Here is a 19,171-nt window from a genome sequence, read left to right on the forward strand (position 1 = left end):
AAACCCATAGCATTTCATTGCATTCTAATATTAAATTTGTGCTGGTGACAACTTTTCGATCTCCTCACCGAGGCACTATGCTCCACTGTCATTTGCTAATTGTCCGTTAAGAAATGGATTTTGTGGTTGTGGAGATATGTTTGGTGTATAACTCCAATCAAACTTACTCAGTAACATTGTTGGCATGGCCATGTAATGGGGCGTGTTGCTCAATTATCTTCCCCATAGGGGGCGCGCGTGCTCCGACGGTCCTTCAGTCGGCACTTCCGGTTTATGGTCACTCAGCCGAGTCTGAAGGCGGTGACCCCATTGTTCCAATAAACATGCCTCAGTATTGTTGTGTACCTGGCTGCAATTCAAGAACTGGAGGACACATTTTCCCTCGAGACGTATATGACAGGATGAAATGGAGGATTGCGATTAAACGCATCGACGAAGTGTCAAAGAAAGTGTGGGAGCCGGGAAAGTATGACATCGTTTGTCGGATGCATTTTCGGACGGAGGACTATGTAGAGCACTCAACATTGCTAGGTGTGTATGATTATTCTGTCGTTTCTGTGTAATTTTAAGAAATAGTTTTTGCTGCTAGCCAAGAGAATTTTCATAATGTATGAAATAGGTAAAAACGAATGACATTTGCTTTTTTTAAATGGAAAGACATCGCCCGTATCCCCCCTCCAAAGTTATAAGGGCCTGCGTTTCCTCTCAATCATTTGCAGGGATGTGAAATCTCCCCGGAAAATCCTCGGAAAAATCATCTTCCACGTAAAAAATGGATTCAAAGATTTAAAAACAATAATCCAAAAAATATTATCGTGTTTCCGGACAACCGTCGCGGATTGTCCTGTTTTCGATCAAAGCTTTCAGCATCATATATGCCTTTATTATGCCACGGGGATAGGGCGTATATGTTGTATTAATATTGTATTAATGTCTTGTGTATTGCAACCTTGTTTGTTTGTTTTCAACAAAAGGTAAGTACAAGGTAAGTTTTTCAATATGCTTCAACATGGGGAAAGGGTCAGACGTTGCACGCTTGCGACAGTTGTCCTTGTGTTTGTGGGAAGGGGGGTACAGTTTATGGCAGTTTTGCGCGTAAGCTATGACCGATTTTTTTAAAGTATTGATTTAACTTCAAAATTCTACTGCATCTGCCATCTTTATTTGACTTTTCTTGGTGTGAATGTTGTCCAAACTGCACGAAATTGCTTAAAATGCAATAAAATGTATAAAATACAATAACATGACCCCAGACCCCCCTAGACTTTTCCTCCTTTTGGGGGGAACACAAACTCGCATCCCTGCATTTTAATTATATTTTTTTAAGGGGGCAGGAGTCTTACCCTTTCATTGTTTTTTCATGAAATAATATATACCATTGGGCTCTACTCAGCACTCACCCAACCTGTGTACCTGAGTTACCTATCCCAGCCCTTGTTTTCTCATGAAATGTCAAAAAGGAAAGAACATGAAGAAAATTATAAAAATTATATATATTAAAAACAATTAATTTTGATTTTGGTTGTTAGGCTAGCTAATCATGTTAGATCTATCAGAAATCCTTTTTTAGATTCTTTAAATTTGAACAAGCATGGCTGTATCATTGACTTATCATTGCTTTCTTAAATTAAGATGGAGTTTTGAGATTTGTCTTAAGATAAATAAATAACATGCATGTTCAGGTGAGAAAAAAAATCTCAAAAAGGGAGCTGTGCCATCTGTATTTGGTTTTAGACCAGAGAGCAGTCCATCTGCGAAGAGAAGGAGGACACGTGGACCTAGAAAAAGCTTGGCTGAGGTGGACATGAATTTGAATGACATAGGGAATGAGGTAACTGTGGAGTCCATAGAAACGTCAAAGTCTGAAACGCCGTCTGATCCGGATAGTTCTCGGTTACCGCCTGCAGACCACGCTGTTCAATGTAAATTGTCTTCGGACAGGTATTCTATTGAAAAATGCATGTTCAACCCAAGAGCTGTTCAGTACTACACAAGTTTTGACAGTTATGATCATTTCATGCTATTTTTCAATATCCTGGGACCAGCTGTTGACAAATTAGACTACAAATGTAGTGTCTTATCTCCCCAAAACCAGCTGTTCATGACTTTAATGAAGTTGAGACAAGGAAAAGATGACATGGAGCTTGCTATTATGTTTGAAGTCAGTCGGTCTGTTGTAGGTCAGATTGTCAACACCTGGATGAACTTTCTATATTTCCAGCTACAAGAGGTAAACACATGGCCCTCAAAGAAAGTTATACGTGATACCATGCCAGAAAATTTTAACAAGCAATTTCCAACCACAAGGGTCATACTTGATGCAACAGAAATTCCTATCCAGAAGCCATCAAATGTAAATGCCCAGAGTGCCACCTTTTCCACTTACAAAAATAAGAACACACTTAAAACCATGATTGGTTGTACGCCGCGTGGTGTGGTATCTTACATCAGCAGAAGCTATGGGGGATCCGCTAGTGACCGCCAAATCATTGAGCGAAGCAAGTTGTGTTCTGACACTTCCTCATTTTTCCAAAGGAAAGACAGTATAATGGCCGACAGAGGAATCATGGTCCAGGACTTATTTTACGAAGACACAAATGCCACCTGAAGGTCTTCCAAAATTTGCTATCTTGTCTGCTGTCTTAATAAAGTCGGTGTATTCGCAGAACGTATCATCAAAATTTGGTTTCTGGGTCCATGTCTCTGTCAAACCAATTATGTCAAATGTTTTTAAAAATGATAGACACTCACAGTCTGATAACTTTGAGAGCAACCCTGAGATATTCCAAAACACTAGTTTCACAGCATTAATGATACTACAAGTAGGTTCAGACGATGCCCCCTGTATATCCGGGCCCTGGCCACACCCCTATCTCTTCTGTGTCGGTCTCCCACCCCTGCCTGCGTTACCTCTGTCGGCCCGACGTGGGTTGTTTCCGTCACGTGACTCGGGTCGAGTCACCTCTGTATTTGCACGTGAAGCGTACGTATCACATACAGGAGCAGACGACAGTTTACCACCTTTATAGAAATAATGTTTGCTTGGATCTTGTTCTTTGCATTGTTTTATTTCTTGTCTCTGCTTCCTCGTCAGATCGTTTGCTATACCGTAGCCTCTGGACTTAAGAGAACCTCTCATGTTCAGAGTCGTTATTTTATCATCCCAATGAACCATTTTTGCAATAACTGGGCGTGGTTTATCGGACGTCGTGCGTCCTATCCTGTGTGCCCTCTCGATATCCCTCAGAGTTAATAGTTCATTGTCATCAGTTCTGGCAGAGTTCAGAACATCCAGAGTTTTATTTTTGCAAACAGAATAAGATTCGTTTGCGCTCTCTGGGATACCATAGATAATAATGTTGTTCCTTCTGCTACGCCTCTCAAGATCCTCTATGCGTGAATCAATAGCATCAAAACCATTATGGATCTCACCAACATTATCATTGACAGCATCAATATCCAACCTCATGATGTTATTTTCTTCTTTGATCTCATTGAGTTGTTTTTCAAGATCTGTGACGTCACCACGTAACAACTGAATGTCGTTCCTCATCGAACTGATCTCGTTTGTTAGTTTATCCTCCGAATCTTTTATTTGCTGAATGATTGCTAATTTCATGTCTTCTAGGTCTTTATTTAATGGCCCAGGGTTTAACTCTATGTCTCCTGACAGATATATAAGAGTACATGCACATGGATTGCACATCCAACTGTCTCGAGAGTAGTCTGTTTTTTCAAATGTAAACAAAGGGGTGTGATTGTACTCACATATATGAAAGTTTATTCTGGTGTCGAACATACTCAGATAAGAACACACGTAGCTTACGTTGTTTGCAATGGTCATACCTGAAGTGTAGATCGACAGTAATAACACTGTGCAAAGTAGTATCCGATATGCCATGTCTGTTCCTGGCGTCCATTGCGATGTTGATCGATACGGTTGCATTTTTTCAGTTCCTTCGTGACCCCTTGGCTGCTGAAAACATCCGATCCGGGCTCTCCATATATTTATCGGAACACCCATGCTTACTGAGTAGAGTTTTGTCACTTTTATACCTTCTTTTCAAATCCTTTTCTTCGATGTTTGTGGGAGCTATGATAAAAACAACCGCTTCCAACGGGAGGTAACTCATCCAGTTTTTTTTTCGAAAGCATTCGATTCAGTCTGTAGAGATAAGTTATGGTATCTATTTAATTCACATGGTGTCAGTAATAAAATGGGTAAATTGTTATGTGGTATTTATAAGGAAGTTAAATCATGTGTTAAACAAAACGGCATGTATTCAGATTCTTTTATATGTCATACTGGTGTACGCCAAGGATGTGTATTAAGCCCTTTTTTGTTCTGTTTTTTTATTAATGAGCTTGCAGCCCAAATCAAAAGAAATTATGATGATGGTATACAATTACATCCTGAACTTATAAAAATATTTATGTTACTATTTGCAGATGATATAATCATGTTCTCGAGTACTGTGAAAGGTTTACAAACTTTGATAAATCAGCTAGAATTGTACTGTGATACGTGGAAACTTAATGCTAATCTAGATAAGACAAAAATTGTTGTATTTAGCAAAGGAAATACGCTGTCAAAAAACGAAAAGTGGTACTTTCGGGGACAATTACTCCAAACTGAAACCTCATATAAATATCCTGGTGTAATATTTTCAAGTAAATTATCATGGAACCGACATATATGTAATGCAGCAATCCAAGCTAAAAAGGTGCTATTGGGCATTTTACAAACGTTTGAACATTTTAGCGAGTGTGCTTATAAATCTTTTTTCAAAATCTTTGACACAAAAATAGCTCCTATTCTTTCCTATGGTTCAGAAATATGGGGTTTTGCAGAGGCTAAAGAAATTGAATCCGTACATTTATACGCATGCAAAAGATTTCTTGGTGTTAAACATAGTACGTCTAACGTAATGGTTTATGGTGAATGTGGTTTATGGTGCCCTTGTATATATATCACTACTTAAAAATCATAAGATACTGGTTAAAATTACTAAAAATGCCAGTAAGTAGATTGCCAAAAAAATGTTATAATATGATGCTATTGTATGAAAAGAATGGAGATCAAAATTGGGCATACAATGTTAAATGTCTACTGTATAAATGTGGGTATGGTTACATCTGGGAAAACCAATGTTTCTTAGAGAATCATGCCTTGTTCATATCGAAAATAAGGCAGACGCTTTTTGACATGTACTTTCAAACATGGAGATCTACTGTAGATGTTTCTAGCAAATGTGAATATTATAGATATTTTAAAATGCAAATATGCGCAGAAAAATATTTAACTGATGTAAGTATAAGAAAATGCAGAATATCATTAACACAATTTAGATGCAGCTCACACAGGTTAATGGTTGAAGTTGGCAGGCACAACAAAATACCCAAATGTTTAAGATTATGTAAACAATGTTCTTTAAATGTTGTCGAAGATGAATTTCATTTTCTACTTGTATGTTGTAAATATGACAATTTAAGGAAAAAATATATCGAACAGAAATACTATGTACATCCAAATAAATACAAGTTTATCTCTTTAATTTCACATGTGAGCAAAACGGCTATACAAAATCTCTCTCTCTTTATATATCATGCCATGTTATTAAGAAATGAATCCTTGTAACATTGCTAACCGCTTCCACATTGTCATGTATTCTGTACTATGGGCCTGTGGCCTTACAGTTATATATGAATAAACTGATTGATTGACTTATTTGCGACCAAGGATGTGTATGTGAACACACCTACCATGCTCAAGGGGAAATCTCAGCTCGAGCCAGAGGAAGTTGTTCATGACAGGAGAATAGCATCAAAGCGAATTCACATTGAACGTGAAATTGGTCTGGGTAAAACCTTCAAAATTCTGAAAAGAGACTTACCACACAGTAAAGTTCTGATGGGTGAAAGGATTGCCTTCATATGTTTCAGTATAAATAACTTCAGAAATTCAATCGTGGGATTGCTTGCATAGATAAAAATGACCATCTTTTGTCAGAAGGGAGACTAGTTTGTTGCTGTGGTAAAGTATTTACAAGGGTGTACATCATTTACATGAAAGAGAATTAACACTTTTTTTTGTCATCAATAATTTAATATCACATTCACAGTACATGTATTTGAAATTTTGGTATTCTAATATGTACACAAAGATGTCCTCTGTTGCTTAACGCAGCACCCAGCAATATTCCAGCTACATGACGACGGTCTGTTAACAAGAGGCCCATAGGGCCTGTATCGCTCACATTTATATTTACGCAATCATGACAAAATATATATTTGCATTGTACATGTATGTACTACTGCAACTATTTCATAATTTGGACTCAGCATTTAAAAGGGGTGGATGGCAAATCTAACAGCATTAACATGTATTTCTCTTGATACAAATGTAGCATAACGATCTTAACCGTTTCCATGTTATGATCCAGAATAAATCATATTACAGGTATAATTATCTTCATAACAAACAAATGTATACAATGTATCTGTTGATTACAGTGTGGGGATAATATCAGTTTGCATGTTGTGGTCAAGGTTTTAACTCCTTTGGGAGTTCCGGACAGATGAACAGTCCTGGTAGCATATGTGCATTCCTCCCAATATACTCAGCAATTGTACATATGGTTATACGGTGGGGATCTTAACTGTGTCCAAGTTGGAGAATGCTTCCAACCAAATATTGTTGTTATCTCTTAGTTACAGAGAAGTCGTTTAAAACAACGCCAATTTACCCCTATTTGACCCTGTTCCTCAGTCCCCTGAGGGGTCAGCACTACAATTTGTACAATTTCAATCCCCACCACCTGGGGATGCTTCCAGTCAAATTTCGTCAATTTCCAATTTGTAGTTCAGAAGAAGAAATCACTGAATAAATTGTTGACTTTCCAGACGGCGGACGCCACAGTATGGCATAAGCTCACCTTGGTCCTTTGGATATTGAATCTTAAATTTTAAATTCTGGACCAGACAATCCAGTAATTGACAGCATGAGCATCAATCTACTCAAAATTGTGATATAATAACATGCATCAACCAAGTCAGTGGGTTTGACCACCTGATCTCATTGGTCACCTCTTACAGCAAGCATGGTTGCCTTTTAACATCGGTAGACCTATTCTCTACCCGGACCTTCACAGGTCTGTCACAAGTCTCCTCACACTTGTGTTTCCATCATTAAAAAGCATTATAAGTAAAATGGATAAAATTATGATTAAACCGCCCACATGTTATCAGTAATGAGCGGGCTATTGTAACTTGATAATGCCCTCATATTGCTTGACGACGGGCCATAGCTCGTCTGTTGTTTGATGACGTCATAGGATAGGTATAGGTGACGTCACGTTAAATAGTGACGTCATCTGGTTTGTTCTATGATGTTTCCATATTTGTAAAGAAGGGTCAGTGACATTCGTGTTGATTGCAGTGAATGTTTCAAAATCGATATTGTTGTTTCTTTTTATTTCATAACAATTTCCATCCATTTTAGCTATAATAACGGTAACGCTATTTTCCAGGGCATTATCATTTGCAGATGCCCTCACTCGTTTCAACTGCCCTCCTTCGTCGCACAGTTAATGGAAGACCTCGGGCTTCTGCAAATGATAATGCTCTGAAAATAGTGTTACCTTTATATGAATTGTATAAATTTCTACATTACTAGGGCTGGCAAATCAATCATGTTAATTGCTGAAGATGGAAAGTAACTGTTTTTGTTGTATCTCAAATGTCCACAAAATAATCCCTGAATAAATGTGCCACCAGTGGACAGACTTTCAATTATCACATCGCAGTGTTTTTCTTTGCTTAAAAATATTAAGTCATTCACATTAGACTTGTTCATAACATTATGCAATGCATTTCACTATCTGATCGCATTGAATATGTTAGCCTGAGAGTGTGAGTTCTAATCCCAGATTTTGTACTTTACCAAGAAAGGGTTATCCCTAAAATATAATGGGTCTTCATCAAATTATTTCAAACTCTTGGGAAGGATGGACACACACAGAGCATTATTTTAGGTAGCATTAAATTACATGAAGTGGCATCTTGTGATATCCTCTATATCAGACAGCTACACATTCATGCAGTAGTTAAAAGTGTCCTGCAATAAAAGGTCTTAAGTACTTCTTATAGAATAATTCTAACTTTGGCAACATGGAAATTTCACAAAAATCTCTGTCTAAATTGACTTTGCACAGAAGCAAATCTTTATGTGTGTAAACAATAAAGTAACATGTTTTTGAACGTGACAAATACAATTGACCCTGTACCTGACAATAGTAAGAACTGTTTCTTGAGAGAAACAAGACCATTACTGGTGTATTCTAGAAATGGGAACATTTTACCAGGTACAATTTCACAATCTTTTCCCACATATGGACATTTTATTTCTACAATGGTGTCATTGTCAATAACTCCATCCGGTGAAGCCCCTAAATATCGAAGCTCTGGCAAAACAAACAGCCCACATTTCTGAACATTTAAGTTATACATGGACTCAAATTGTTTCACTGCCACAGGTTCATACTGTTTCCCATGAACAACAGGTGCCCCAGACAAACTTGGAGGAAAGACAATAGACTGGCACAGTTTTTCTCTGTTTCTTCTCTCTGTTGCATGAGCAATATCCCCAAAACGTGATGCAGTAATCCTCCATTTGCGTTCGATATGCCAAAGTTTACACTTGGCCTGAGTGCGAGTGTTCACTTCCAGCAGCTGAGCAGATTCCTTAGTCACCTGTAAATAAATTATAAAATAAAACTTAATTTTTTGCAATATCTGCCAAGATTTTGATATTTCAAATTAAAACGTTGTTCTACTCAGTTAACATTTTAAAGGCCATATCGAAATGTAATGTCAGCAAACACAATTTACATCACTACATCTACCTAATCGTAAAATATTGACGTCAATCAATGAGTGAGTGAGTATGGTTTTACGCCGCTTTTAGCAATATTCCATCAATATCATGGCAGGGGACACCAGAAATTGGCTTCACACATTGTACCCATATTGGACATCGAACCCAGGTTAACCAATATACTACCCCATTCAATCAATGAAAATATGCTAAACATATGCTGTATGTATAACAAACACCATGACATTTTGACTATACAGACCGTTATTGTTGCAGAAATGATGTGTTAAAAACTTAAGAAATACTTACAAGCAGAGCGTTATCAACCCAGTACTCTGTTAATGGCAAGGGAAGATAATCATGATCCTTTGTTGCAGTCAGTATATCTGCCTTGGGATAAATGTATCTTAGAGCCAGAGCCTGTCCTGTGTTTGCACAGAAGTTTAATACCAGGTTTCTAACATGGTCCTGGTAGCCTGGGAGGTTTCGATACTGCATTGGTCGTGGATCAGACATTGATGGCTTCTGCTTAGTTGGGAGATCTTCAGCTCTGATGGGAGATCCTATACAATCAAGTGGAGTAAAATGAAAATGATATCTGTGAAAATCATTGTTAAGGTCATATTGTGTCAAATGATATACTGCAAATACTGTGAAATATATAAAGAGTTTCTCTGCATATCTACACTATTTTGTTAAAACAATACACTAACATCTAGTCTCTGAAATGAAAATAGTTTGCAGTGAAAAACAGTTGTTAATTCATAGTCATACAATATAAACCAAAAGGAGCCAAGAGACTCTTCATTTCAGATACTGTAATAACCTAGACTTCAGTCTTGCCAAGTATTATGGACTTGCATGGGCTGTATTGAAGAGATTTGTCTCATTGTGTGTGTGACACACTAATTAAAACAGTCTTATTTTATAATATATGATTACCATCATGTGTACATCTAGGCTTGTGGAAGGTCTGTAAGTTTTCTGTGCAAGTTTTGTTGACTGTTAGTGCATCTGAACCTTCTGCGAAGGATTGTAGCATGAGCAGCACACAAGCTAGATGTTTGCAGGTTCCATGTGGCCCTTTCCCCGCAGGACATTCACAGTGTGAGTTGATCAACTCACCACTTCTTCTACTTATCCGAAGCTTGAAATTGTAAGACACCTGTAAGATGAAAACTTGTCATATAAAAAATATGCATTGATATATATCAAATCATACAATAGGATTATCACCCACACTTTGTGCACATTTCATAAATAGTGGTCACTAAACTTCACATGCATTGCCACATTAATTATGAAAGTGAAGCATATATCTGCGCATTTTATGTTGTATTAATTGGGATGAAAAGTCTGTAGTGACATCATTAATGATATGACTTTAAAAATATTGGATACATGGTTTTATTAAGTGGGAGACAAAAATTGTACTTGAGAAAACCAACCTTTTTCTTCATAGCTGCTTTGACAATACCAGTAAAGTACAGATCATCCTGTGATATGTGAACGCTGCAGGCATCTATCCGCTTGGATTCAAACATCAACTTCCCTTTCTCCAATGCTTTTAGGTCTGACATGCACAGCTTGTCAACAGCTGCACGGTGGTTCAGATACACTTCTATCTGTCCTTCAGATAGCTTCGGAAGCAGATGTCTGTGTTCTGGTACCAACTGTCGAAAACCAGAACTTGGCCAATCTGGGATGATCTGCATGGGCATTGACGCCAGCTCTCCTCTAAAGTCGTCATTTCTGTCATATGCCTCTAATCTGAAACAATAACAAAAATATTTTATTGCTTATATCCCAAGTACAAATTGAAATATTCTATTGTTATTATTAGTAATAATTAGTGTTTATTATTATTATTATCATTATTATTATTATTGTTATTGAATTCCAGACAACATGCCTAACCTAACAGCAACAAAACAGGTCCCATTAACATGACTACTCATTACTCATCATGGATTGGAATAGATCGTTACAATGATGAAAAGATCACTTTATCGACTTACAGTATATGACTCGATGTTATCGCAGTATCGGTAAATCTCGTAATCCACACCCCATGTTGACTTTACTTATGCAAACCTAAGCACGATATGTCATCGTTTGATCGAATACAGGACTCGTTGCGGTTGGCCCTATACACGTTAACTTTTAATGATTGTTTCTGGAATGTTTTTGATGTGGAATAACCCGTACCTCCATTCGAAATTGATCAGAAAAGAATCCATTTTTTTTAAAGAAGTCCCTTGACCCACCTTGGACGAATGAAAACTGATTTTGCGTAACCCAAAATAGGAAGTGATGTAGAGGACATATTTTACGAATATCACACCACACAACAGCCCTATCGCCATAATATAGAGTTACCCGCCCTTGAGTGGCTAATGACAGGTATATTGTTTACCGAAATCAGCATCTATCAGTGATGTGTCATAAAAGTTGAAAAAGAAACAGTGACACATTTGGGGCCCAATTATAGGTAAGTAAGCGCGCGCATTCACGATCCATTATAAATTAACTAGGCCTACCGCGATAGCGTATCGTGCAATTTTCATTTAGATTGTTGATTTAAGTTTTATAGCGGAGAATATAAGACGTTTAAAGTATGATTCATTTTCGATACAACTGATCAAAATGTGAATATTCACTGAAACACTAGCCGAACGGACCATCAACAAAACAACATGATGAATGAACATGGGGATCGTTACTCACCTGTTTATCAAATCTTCTTTTCTACCCTTTGTATGCGCCCCTCTTCTATTTAGCTCTGTTTTTAACTTCTCTACTGTCCATTTGCCGTAACTAGACATGTTAGAGGCAAATAGCATCAAGGATGCCTCACAGGTTTATAAAATTGCAACGGTTTGACAGCTAGCAGACGACGCGCACTCGTTGAACCTAGCACGGCCGGAAGTAGGGAAGGACTGATAGAGCGGTCACGCCACCTGGCGTCAAATCGGCCGACTCGCCCCATTATTTATGCGATTAACTGCTAGACATATATCCACCATTAATTTATTTTTAATGTTTATGAAAGCAGAAGTGTTTGAATGTCTTGGGTGGGACTGACATCACAGGACCTTGTTGGAGTCTCTCTCTATGATATTGAGTACCTTGAATTGAACTTACTATGCCTGTCAGTTGGCCCGGCTCTAGTCCGTCTTTAATACTGGCAAATGTTGAGGGATAATAATTATGCTTGTTCTTTGTCTATTAAAAGTCCTCAGAATCTGACCACAACAATAACCCATTGGTCACTTTTCTCTCAGACATATTCCCAGCGGTTTCCACCAAAATATTTACTCTATAAAAGAGAATAGTGAGTGAGTGAGTATGGTTTTACGCCGCTTTTAGCAATATTCCAGCAATATCACGGCGGGGGACACCAGAAATCGGCTTCACACATTGTACCCATGTCGGGAATAGCGAACGCTTTAACCACTAGGCTACCCGACCGCCCCTAAAAGATAATATTCCACCATACAACACAGCATTATAATATAGTAATAACATATAAAAACTTTCCCTTTCTCATACATTATATTTCCTATTGTCTTTCACTCGGTTTAAAAGCACCATCCAAAGTTGACTGGCTAGTTATTTGTTTGTGCCTGGGCATGGGTTACTTTTAACATCACTGCTTAGTATTGACACATGACCAACGTAGATAGTTTAATGTCTTGAACATGTTGTAAGTCATCCCTTTGTTCCTAATGTAACACTTGAACAAAATTATACATTCATTGGGGTCTTATATTTGTTTTTTGCGAATAATCATGGAAATCCTACAACTCGAAACAAAAATTACTTGTGATATTTATGTAACTAAAGCCAAATTCTACATCACATTACACGTAATTAATGGCAAGATAGTCAAGTCGACCAAACTCTCAATGAAAAACATACTAGTATCCGTTTGGTGGAGATTCTAACATCGTTATCAAGCATCGTTATCTTCGACCAAACTCTCAATGAAAAACATACTAGTATCCGTTTGGTGGAGATTCTAACATCGTTATCAAGCATCGTTATCTTCGACCAAACTCTCAAAGTAAAATATAGTCGTTTGGTGGAGATTCTAACATCGTTATCAAGCATCGTTATCTTCGACCAAACTCTCAATGAAAAACATACTAGTATCCGTTTGGTGGAGATTCTAACATCGTTATCAAGCATCGTTATCTTCGACCAAACTCTCAATGTAAAATATAGTCGTTTGGTGGAGATTCTAACATCGTTATCAAGCATCGTTTTCTTCGACCAAACTCTCAATGAAAAATATAGTCGTTTGGTGGAGATTCTAACATCGTTATCAAGCATCGTTATCTTCGACCAAACTCTCAATGAAAAACATACTAGTATCCGTTTGGTGGAGATTCTAACATCGTTATCAAGCATCGTTATCTTCGACCAAACTCTCAATGAAAAATATAGCCGTTTGGTGGAGATTCTAAAATCGTTATCAAGCATCGTTATCTTCGACCAAACTCTCAATGAAAAATATAGCCGTTTGGTGGAGATTCTAACATCGTTATCAAGCAAGTGATTCAGTTGTAATGAAGAAGCTGATGATCCATGTCATCTTGTGCCATATAGGATATTATAGGATATTATACTTAGAAGAATGGTTTCTGTCCCGTGAGATTTGAAATGTTTCCCTCTTGATTTCAAATGACAGGTGAAAAAACGAAATTGCAGGACTGCCTGTCCACAAATACCAGTTGTGTTGCAAACCACTGAACATGCCCGAACGTGCTTCAGCTAAAGGGGTCCAACCTTTTTACAGACTTACATCATAAGACGGCACGATATAGTTAAAATAGTCCACTTCATTCCTGATAATACAATGCCAAGATCCTCCTTCTCCAGTTCTGTCTACTATTTGATGAGTCAATGTGAAATGTGAGTTCTGTGCTTCCCTTTCATCAATCTGTTGGACAAACAGATAGCTCATTGCATCGTGTTTCTCTCATAATATATGCATAGCAATGCTATCACAAAGGAAAGACGAAGGCGGATGTTGTAAATCAACATTCCAATGGTATCTTCCAATGGCCACCGTCATGTAGCGCTTTAAGATCGTGTAAAACAACATCCCAAAGAATTGATCTGTTTATATAAACTCGTTCCTTGTTTACACAATACAGATATATGGTGTTAAATTCAACAGCAGGCAGTGATTATATTGGTATGTAGACATCCAAATGTTGTCTCAGTGTTATTGTAAGGTGTTACTAAATCATTAACAATGAAGATTACTGGCATATGTGACAATCCGAGACACCATGTTTCATTTTCTCAGAACAAAAGAGGCACTTCTATGCGAGGTAAATAGATCAAAGTGTCTCAAGAGGAACATGTATCCATGAAACGATCAGGAATCATACACCATAAGATCCTTAAAAGGAGTTATAATAATTTCTTATTTATATCGATATTTGCAACAAATACGAAATGATGGTGGTGTTTTATTCAATGCAGGAAATGTCCAATAGAAGATGTAGAAAGATGAAGTTATTTGTTTCGCGCTAGACAACTTGACCTTTCAAAGAAATTGCTATTTGACAAATAATCGTTTGTGAGCGTCATTTATGAATCTTTTATTCCTCGAATGTTAAAAAAGAAATGTATTTTGTTTTAGCGATTCCTGAACATGCTAATAATTAACGTTATACCCGGTGTTATGATTTTGATTTCCAACACTCAGATGCATAGATAATTGCTTACCATAGATAATTGCTTTAAGGTAAGCAACGTAATCAGTAAAGAGGGCTTTACGTTTTTTTCATAAGAGAGAAAGAAGGCTTAAGGGGATTGTCTGTTTTCCATTTGTCTCGAGAAAGAATCGGTGAAGGAGAATGGGAAATGAATCACACAATATTTGCAAATTAAAGATCCTTTTCATAATCATCTATCATTTTTAGTTCACTTTATTCGTCGTCTGGTCGATTTGTTCAATTAACTTTCGACTTCTTCAAGAGAGTCTGTTTAGAAGATCCCCTATGTTTAAGAATTGTTTAAGAATTGTCTTCCCAGACACAAGCTCGACGAAGACGACGTGTGTATTTGATGTATCAAGCCAGCAATATGAGACAATTGAGGCGATATTTCCTTCCGAAGAATCCCATCAGTTATTAAACTACAAATCTCTTTTAGAATGTTCTTCACTGAATCACGATGTACATATATGGAGCTTAAACCTCACGAGACTGTAGGATCATAATGTGACTTGGATCTGTTCATGGCAAGTAAAAGTAATATTTAGTTGTAGAATATTTTTTTTTATATTTAAATCCATAATAAAGATTCAGAGTGACAAAACACTCTCCACAAGACTGCATGACAAGAGGGATGACTTCAACTTTCCTATTGTCAACTTTCCCATTATGCAGATCAATATTCCTGCAGCTCCAGCACTTGGTGTCTACATTTCACATCAATCGAGCATGCACTTTCTACGAAGATTTCAAAGAGCGTCATACAACTCTTGCTCGGAAGTTGTTTGATCAAGGTTACAACACTCAAGGCCCCAGTAAAGCACGGAAATAGTTGAATGGTAGACATGTAGAAGACATTTCCGAGATGACGCATCAGTGACAAGTGACTTGCCTTTGCACGTGTTTATGACGGGTGTCATCGGTGGGGCAGGTTACGCTAACCGTTTCACGAACACCTGGTATCATCACCAATTGATAGTGATTCATAAACACGTGATAAAGTCGGAATCGTACAATTGATATATATGGAAAGAGTTTTGTTGCTTTTATTCAGCAACTGATGACGATGCTCCGCAAATGCATTTCTTTATATTTTTGAAAGCGCTGCAAGTGATTTATGGATACTTTTAATAAACGGTTGTAACCATAACATTATAATCCAATACACCACATTTCACATCAAAGTATTATGAAAAAAATCTGTAACTGCAGCTACTTTATTTACCGTATTCGACGTAATAAGCGCCCACGGCGGTATTTGCTAATATATTGGCTAGTGAACAATCCCAATTAGCACACCTTCCGATTGATCAATGTTCACAAGACTTATTTATTCGCGTACAATATGCACTCGTGTGTTATATGCACCCTTAATTATGGGCAATTAAATTCTAGAAAAATATGCAGCATAAACCACGAAATTTATCTTTCAACTCTGTTTTCTCCCCACGAAAATAATATTCTAATAAGAGCCCCCTATCTCTAATTTTGAGAGCGCCCTGGGCGCATATTACGTCGAATACGACAATTATAGACAACTATGTGAATTCTCATGTTGAGAAGCAATGCTTTGGAATTAGGTTAGGAAGTGACTAACAGACTTGAATTATCATAATAACACGTTGGGAAAATATCAGTCCTTCAATTTGTCAAGACAATATTAGTCATGTAATGTCATATTACTTATATTCTCTTCTTCTAGCACTCCCTCGTGGTGGCGTAGGGGTAAAAAAGCAGCCAGTTCTTGTCATAAGGGCAGAGTTGGGGATCATCGTGGAGTGTCCACAATGTGTGACCTGACTGACAGGTATATTCAGTATTATGGGCCGTATGGTCTGAAGTACAATTGGTACTGAAACAGAATATTTTACATAAATATAGAGAAATTATATGTTCTTAAATCTGATATAAAAACCTGTTTAGATAAATGGCAACTGAAGCGGAACATGTTAATTTTGTGAGTTGATAACATTATTCAGTAACATTTCAGGTAAGTAGTCATTATTCAAGAAAGAAAGATGTGTAGGTCTTAAACTGGAATACTTGTTAAAATTAAATAAGAATTCATCCTCAATTTCACATCTCTCATAATTGGTGCATGTACTATTAACAACATCAGTTATGTTCTGATTCGTAAATTCAAACGAACATAAAACATTTGCCACTAACAACCAGAACACACAATTGGGCTGAGTGAGACAGAGTTAAAAGTTAACGTCTCGTCAGCATTATTTCAGGCATATAGTGACCAGAACAAGTTATAATATGTACAAGAACGTCATAAAAATACATCAAAGTTACATCTGAAAGGGATCTGTCAAACATATATTTGCATAACAATACTATTTGCAACTGTCTAGACCATCTCGCTGAGGATTATGAGGAATTATGGTGCCTCATATTTACGTCATCACTCAAACTATTGGTGGTTGTGCACAATACTAGCCAATATTAAAACATGCTCAGCAATGATTGATTGTGCTTAAACCACTGGTCGATGACAGTTACATCTGTTATGATAGGAAATAACGGGTCACACAGGGAGACAATTATTAACGGTAACTTATCCTCGGGCAGATCCTTCTTACATCTCTGCATCACACCAAATTTGAAAAAAAGCAATTATTTATTCAGATACATTTTTATGATACAAATCAATTTCTTTCAAGTTGTTGCTCACACGGAAAAATTGATATCTTAGATTGAGTGTTTGAAAATGTGAATCCCTTGCATTTGCAAGATGACACAGACAAGCAAAATATGTCTCAAAAGCTACATTTATCTATGAAAAATCCGGAATCATACACCATAAAATCGCATGAAATGGGTAAATACCTGATAAATCATTAATAAAAGACATACAACAGTTTTCAAAAGAATTATTATCAATAAATAAAAGTGAGAAAAACAGATCCATAAGAGTGGACTGTAAACTCGATCATAAGCACTGTTTATGACTCACAAACAAATGCAGTGTGTGAAGCCCATTTCTGGTGTCCCCCGCCGTGATATTGCTGGAATATTGCTAAAAGCGGCGTAAAACCATACTCACTCACTCACTCACTCACTCACTCACTCACAAATGGTTCAGATGTTCGCCAACAGGTTAGCGTATCCTGCCCCACAGCGTGCATCCGTCACAAACACATGCTAAGGAAAGTCAATCGTTCACCTGAAAAAACACGGGAACACATGTCTACCATAAAACATTTTAAGAGCTGAACTAAGACCTTGAATGTTGTAATCCTGGTCAAATAATTTTTGGCCCAGAGTCGTATGATGCTCTTTGATTTTCTCGCAGAAAGAGCCTGCTTGATTGCACCTAAAAATTGTGAAATGATGACACCCAAAGCTTTTTTTCTTGGATATTGAGAAACTGATTAGTTTGTCATGGTACAGCCGCAGACAATGTCATATGTGAACATGTGAACAATTAAGCCTGATATCGACCACCAGTCTCCTGTTCAAGGCTCTGTCATACACGACGTAATATAACTGGAATTTAGCTGCCTGTATTGTAAACGATCATTCGCCCAGTAATTTGTCACATTTGCACCGGAGGTTTAAAGCTGGTGGAATTCAGATTGAATACATTGATAGTTTCTATGTATGATCCATAACTACCACTTGGACAAAACGGATGTCATAGTGAACATCGTAATTTAATGCTACATCCTCAGTTACGAAGAAAATCATACTTTTCTGCATAGATTTTACTTGTTCTATTTGAAAATCAAAGGCGAATTATAACAATCATGAGCTATCATTTATGTGACCTAAAACATACATTGCTTCTTATATAATGAACATTCTTAACATACATAAAACGTTAATAATACTGCAAGTTTAAAAGTGTTTGACTTAGTTGGGTTTAACGTCATCCTGAACTGACACTGCATTGTATCAGAGCTATTCGGGAGGTGATGCATGTCGAAGACTTCAGCTATTCAGTTGAAACCAACAAACACAATTTTATGCTGACAAACTCAGAATAATTAGTGAGAAGCTGTGATTCACGAAAGCACGACCACTCGGACACCTGTGTGGACAACACTGTCCTTGCCCTCTTACACGTTTCTTTTTAATCTGGTGATAGGCATTTCATTAGCTGAGCAGCAACGGTCCTAATTCACTTACGCCAAGTAAATACATTCAAAGAGCGAGAGCGTGTGATATTCAGTTTTCTCTCTGGGGTAATTTCTCATTGGCAAAATGTATGATGTCTTGTCTATGTCGATTGCATGTTTGTCACGGTTATACATTTCCATAATACAAAGCAATTACTGAGTCTTCATGAAATAGTAATACTGTACGCGATTGTTGGAATACTTTTGGGAAAGCATTGTAAGCATTAAACATAAGACATGAAGCTCTTGAATACTTTGTTTCAATCAGTGGTTATCTAGGTTTGCGGAGTTATGAATGCCTCAATGGGAAACAACGCCATTGCCACAGAGTAATGCACGTTATTGTCTATGCTACTATGTATACTAAAAATATAATCTTAGACTAATATGTCAACGTAATAGCTCACAGGAACCCGAGAACCTTAAGTGAAGAATCA

At 37.3% G+C, this 19,171-nt stretch overlaps 2 protein-coding genes across 2 annotated transcripts; one reads left to right on the top strand and one right to left on the bottom strand.

Moving 5' to 3' along the window:
- Positions 1–281: 281 nt before the first annotated feature.
- On the top strand, positions 282–7,230 carry LOC139452340 (uncharacterized). Its single transcript, XM_071233783.1, has 3 exons — positions 282–531; positions 1,683–2,575; positions 5,723–7,230. Exons 1-3 carry the CDS (start codon positions 324–326, stop codon positions 5,984–5,986), a joined length of 1,365 nt encoding a protein of 454 aa, XP_071089884.1. The 5' UTR covers positions 282–323; the 3' UTR covers positions 5,987–7,230.
- Positions 7,231–8,447: 1,217 nt separating this feature from the next.
- Positions 8,448–11,747, bottom strand: LOC139451838 (uncharacterized). Its single transcript, XM_071233138.1, has 5 exons — positions 11,603–11,747; positions 10,324–10,645; positions 9,818–10,040; positions 9,326–9,438; positions 8,448–8,462 (listed from the first exon to the last, which is right to left on the bottom strand). The coding sequence occupies exons 1-5, from the start codon at positions 11,716–11,718 to the stop codon at positions 8,448–8,450; spliced, it is 789 nt and encodes a 262-aa protein (XP_071089239.1). The 5' UTR covers positions 11,719–11,747.
- Positions 11,748–19,171: the final 7,424 nt, after the last annotated feature.

This window comes from Haliotis cracherodii, unplaced genomic scaffold (assembly GCF_022045235.1).
Source record: "Haliotis cracherodii isolate W230 unplaced genomic scaffold, xgHalCrac1.p SCAF_9, whole genome shotgun sequence".
NCBI lineage: Eukaryota > Metazoa > Mollusca > Gastropoda > Lepetellida > Haliotidae > Haliotis > Haliotis cracherodii.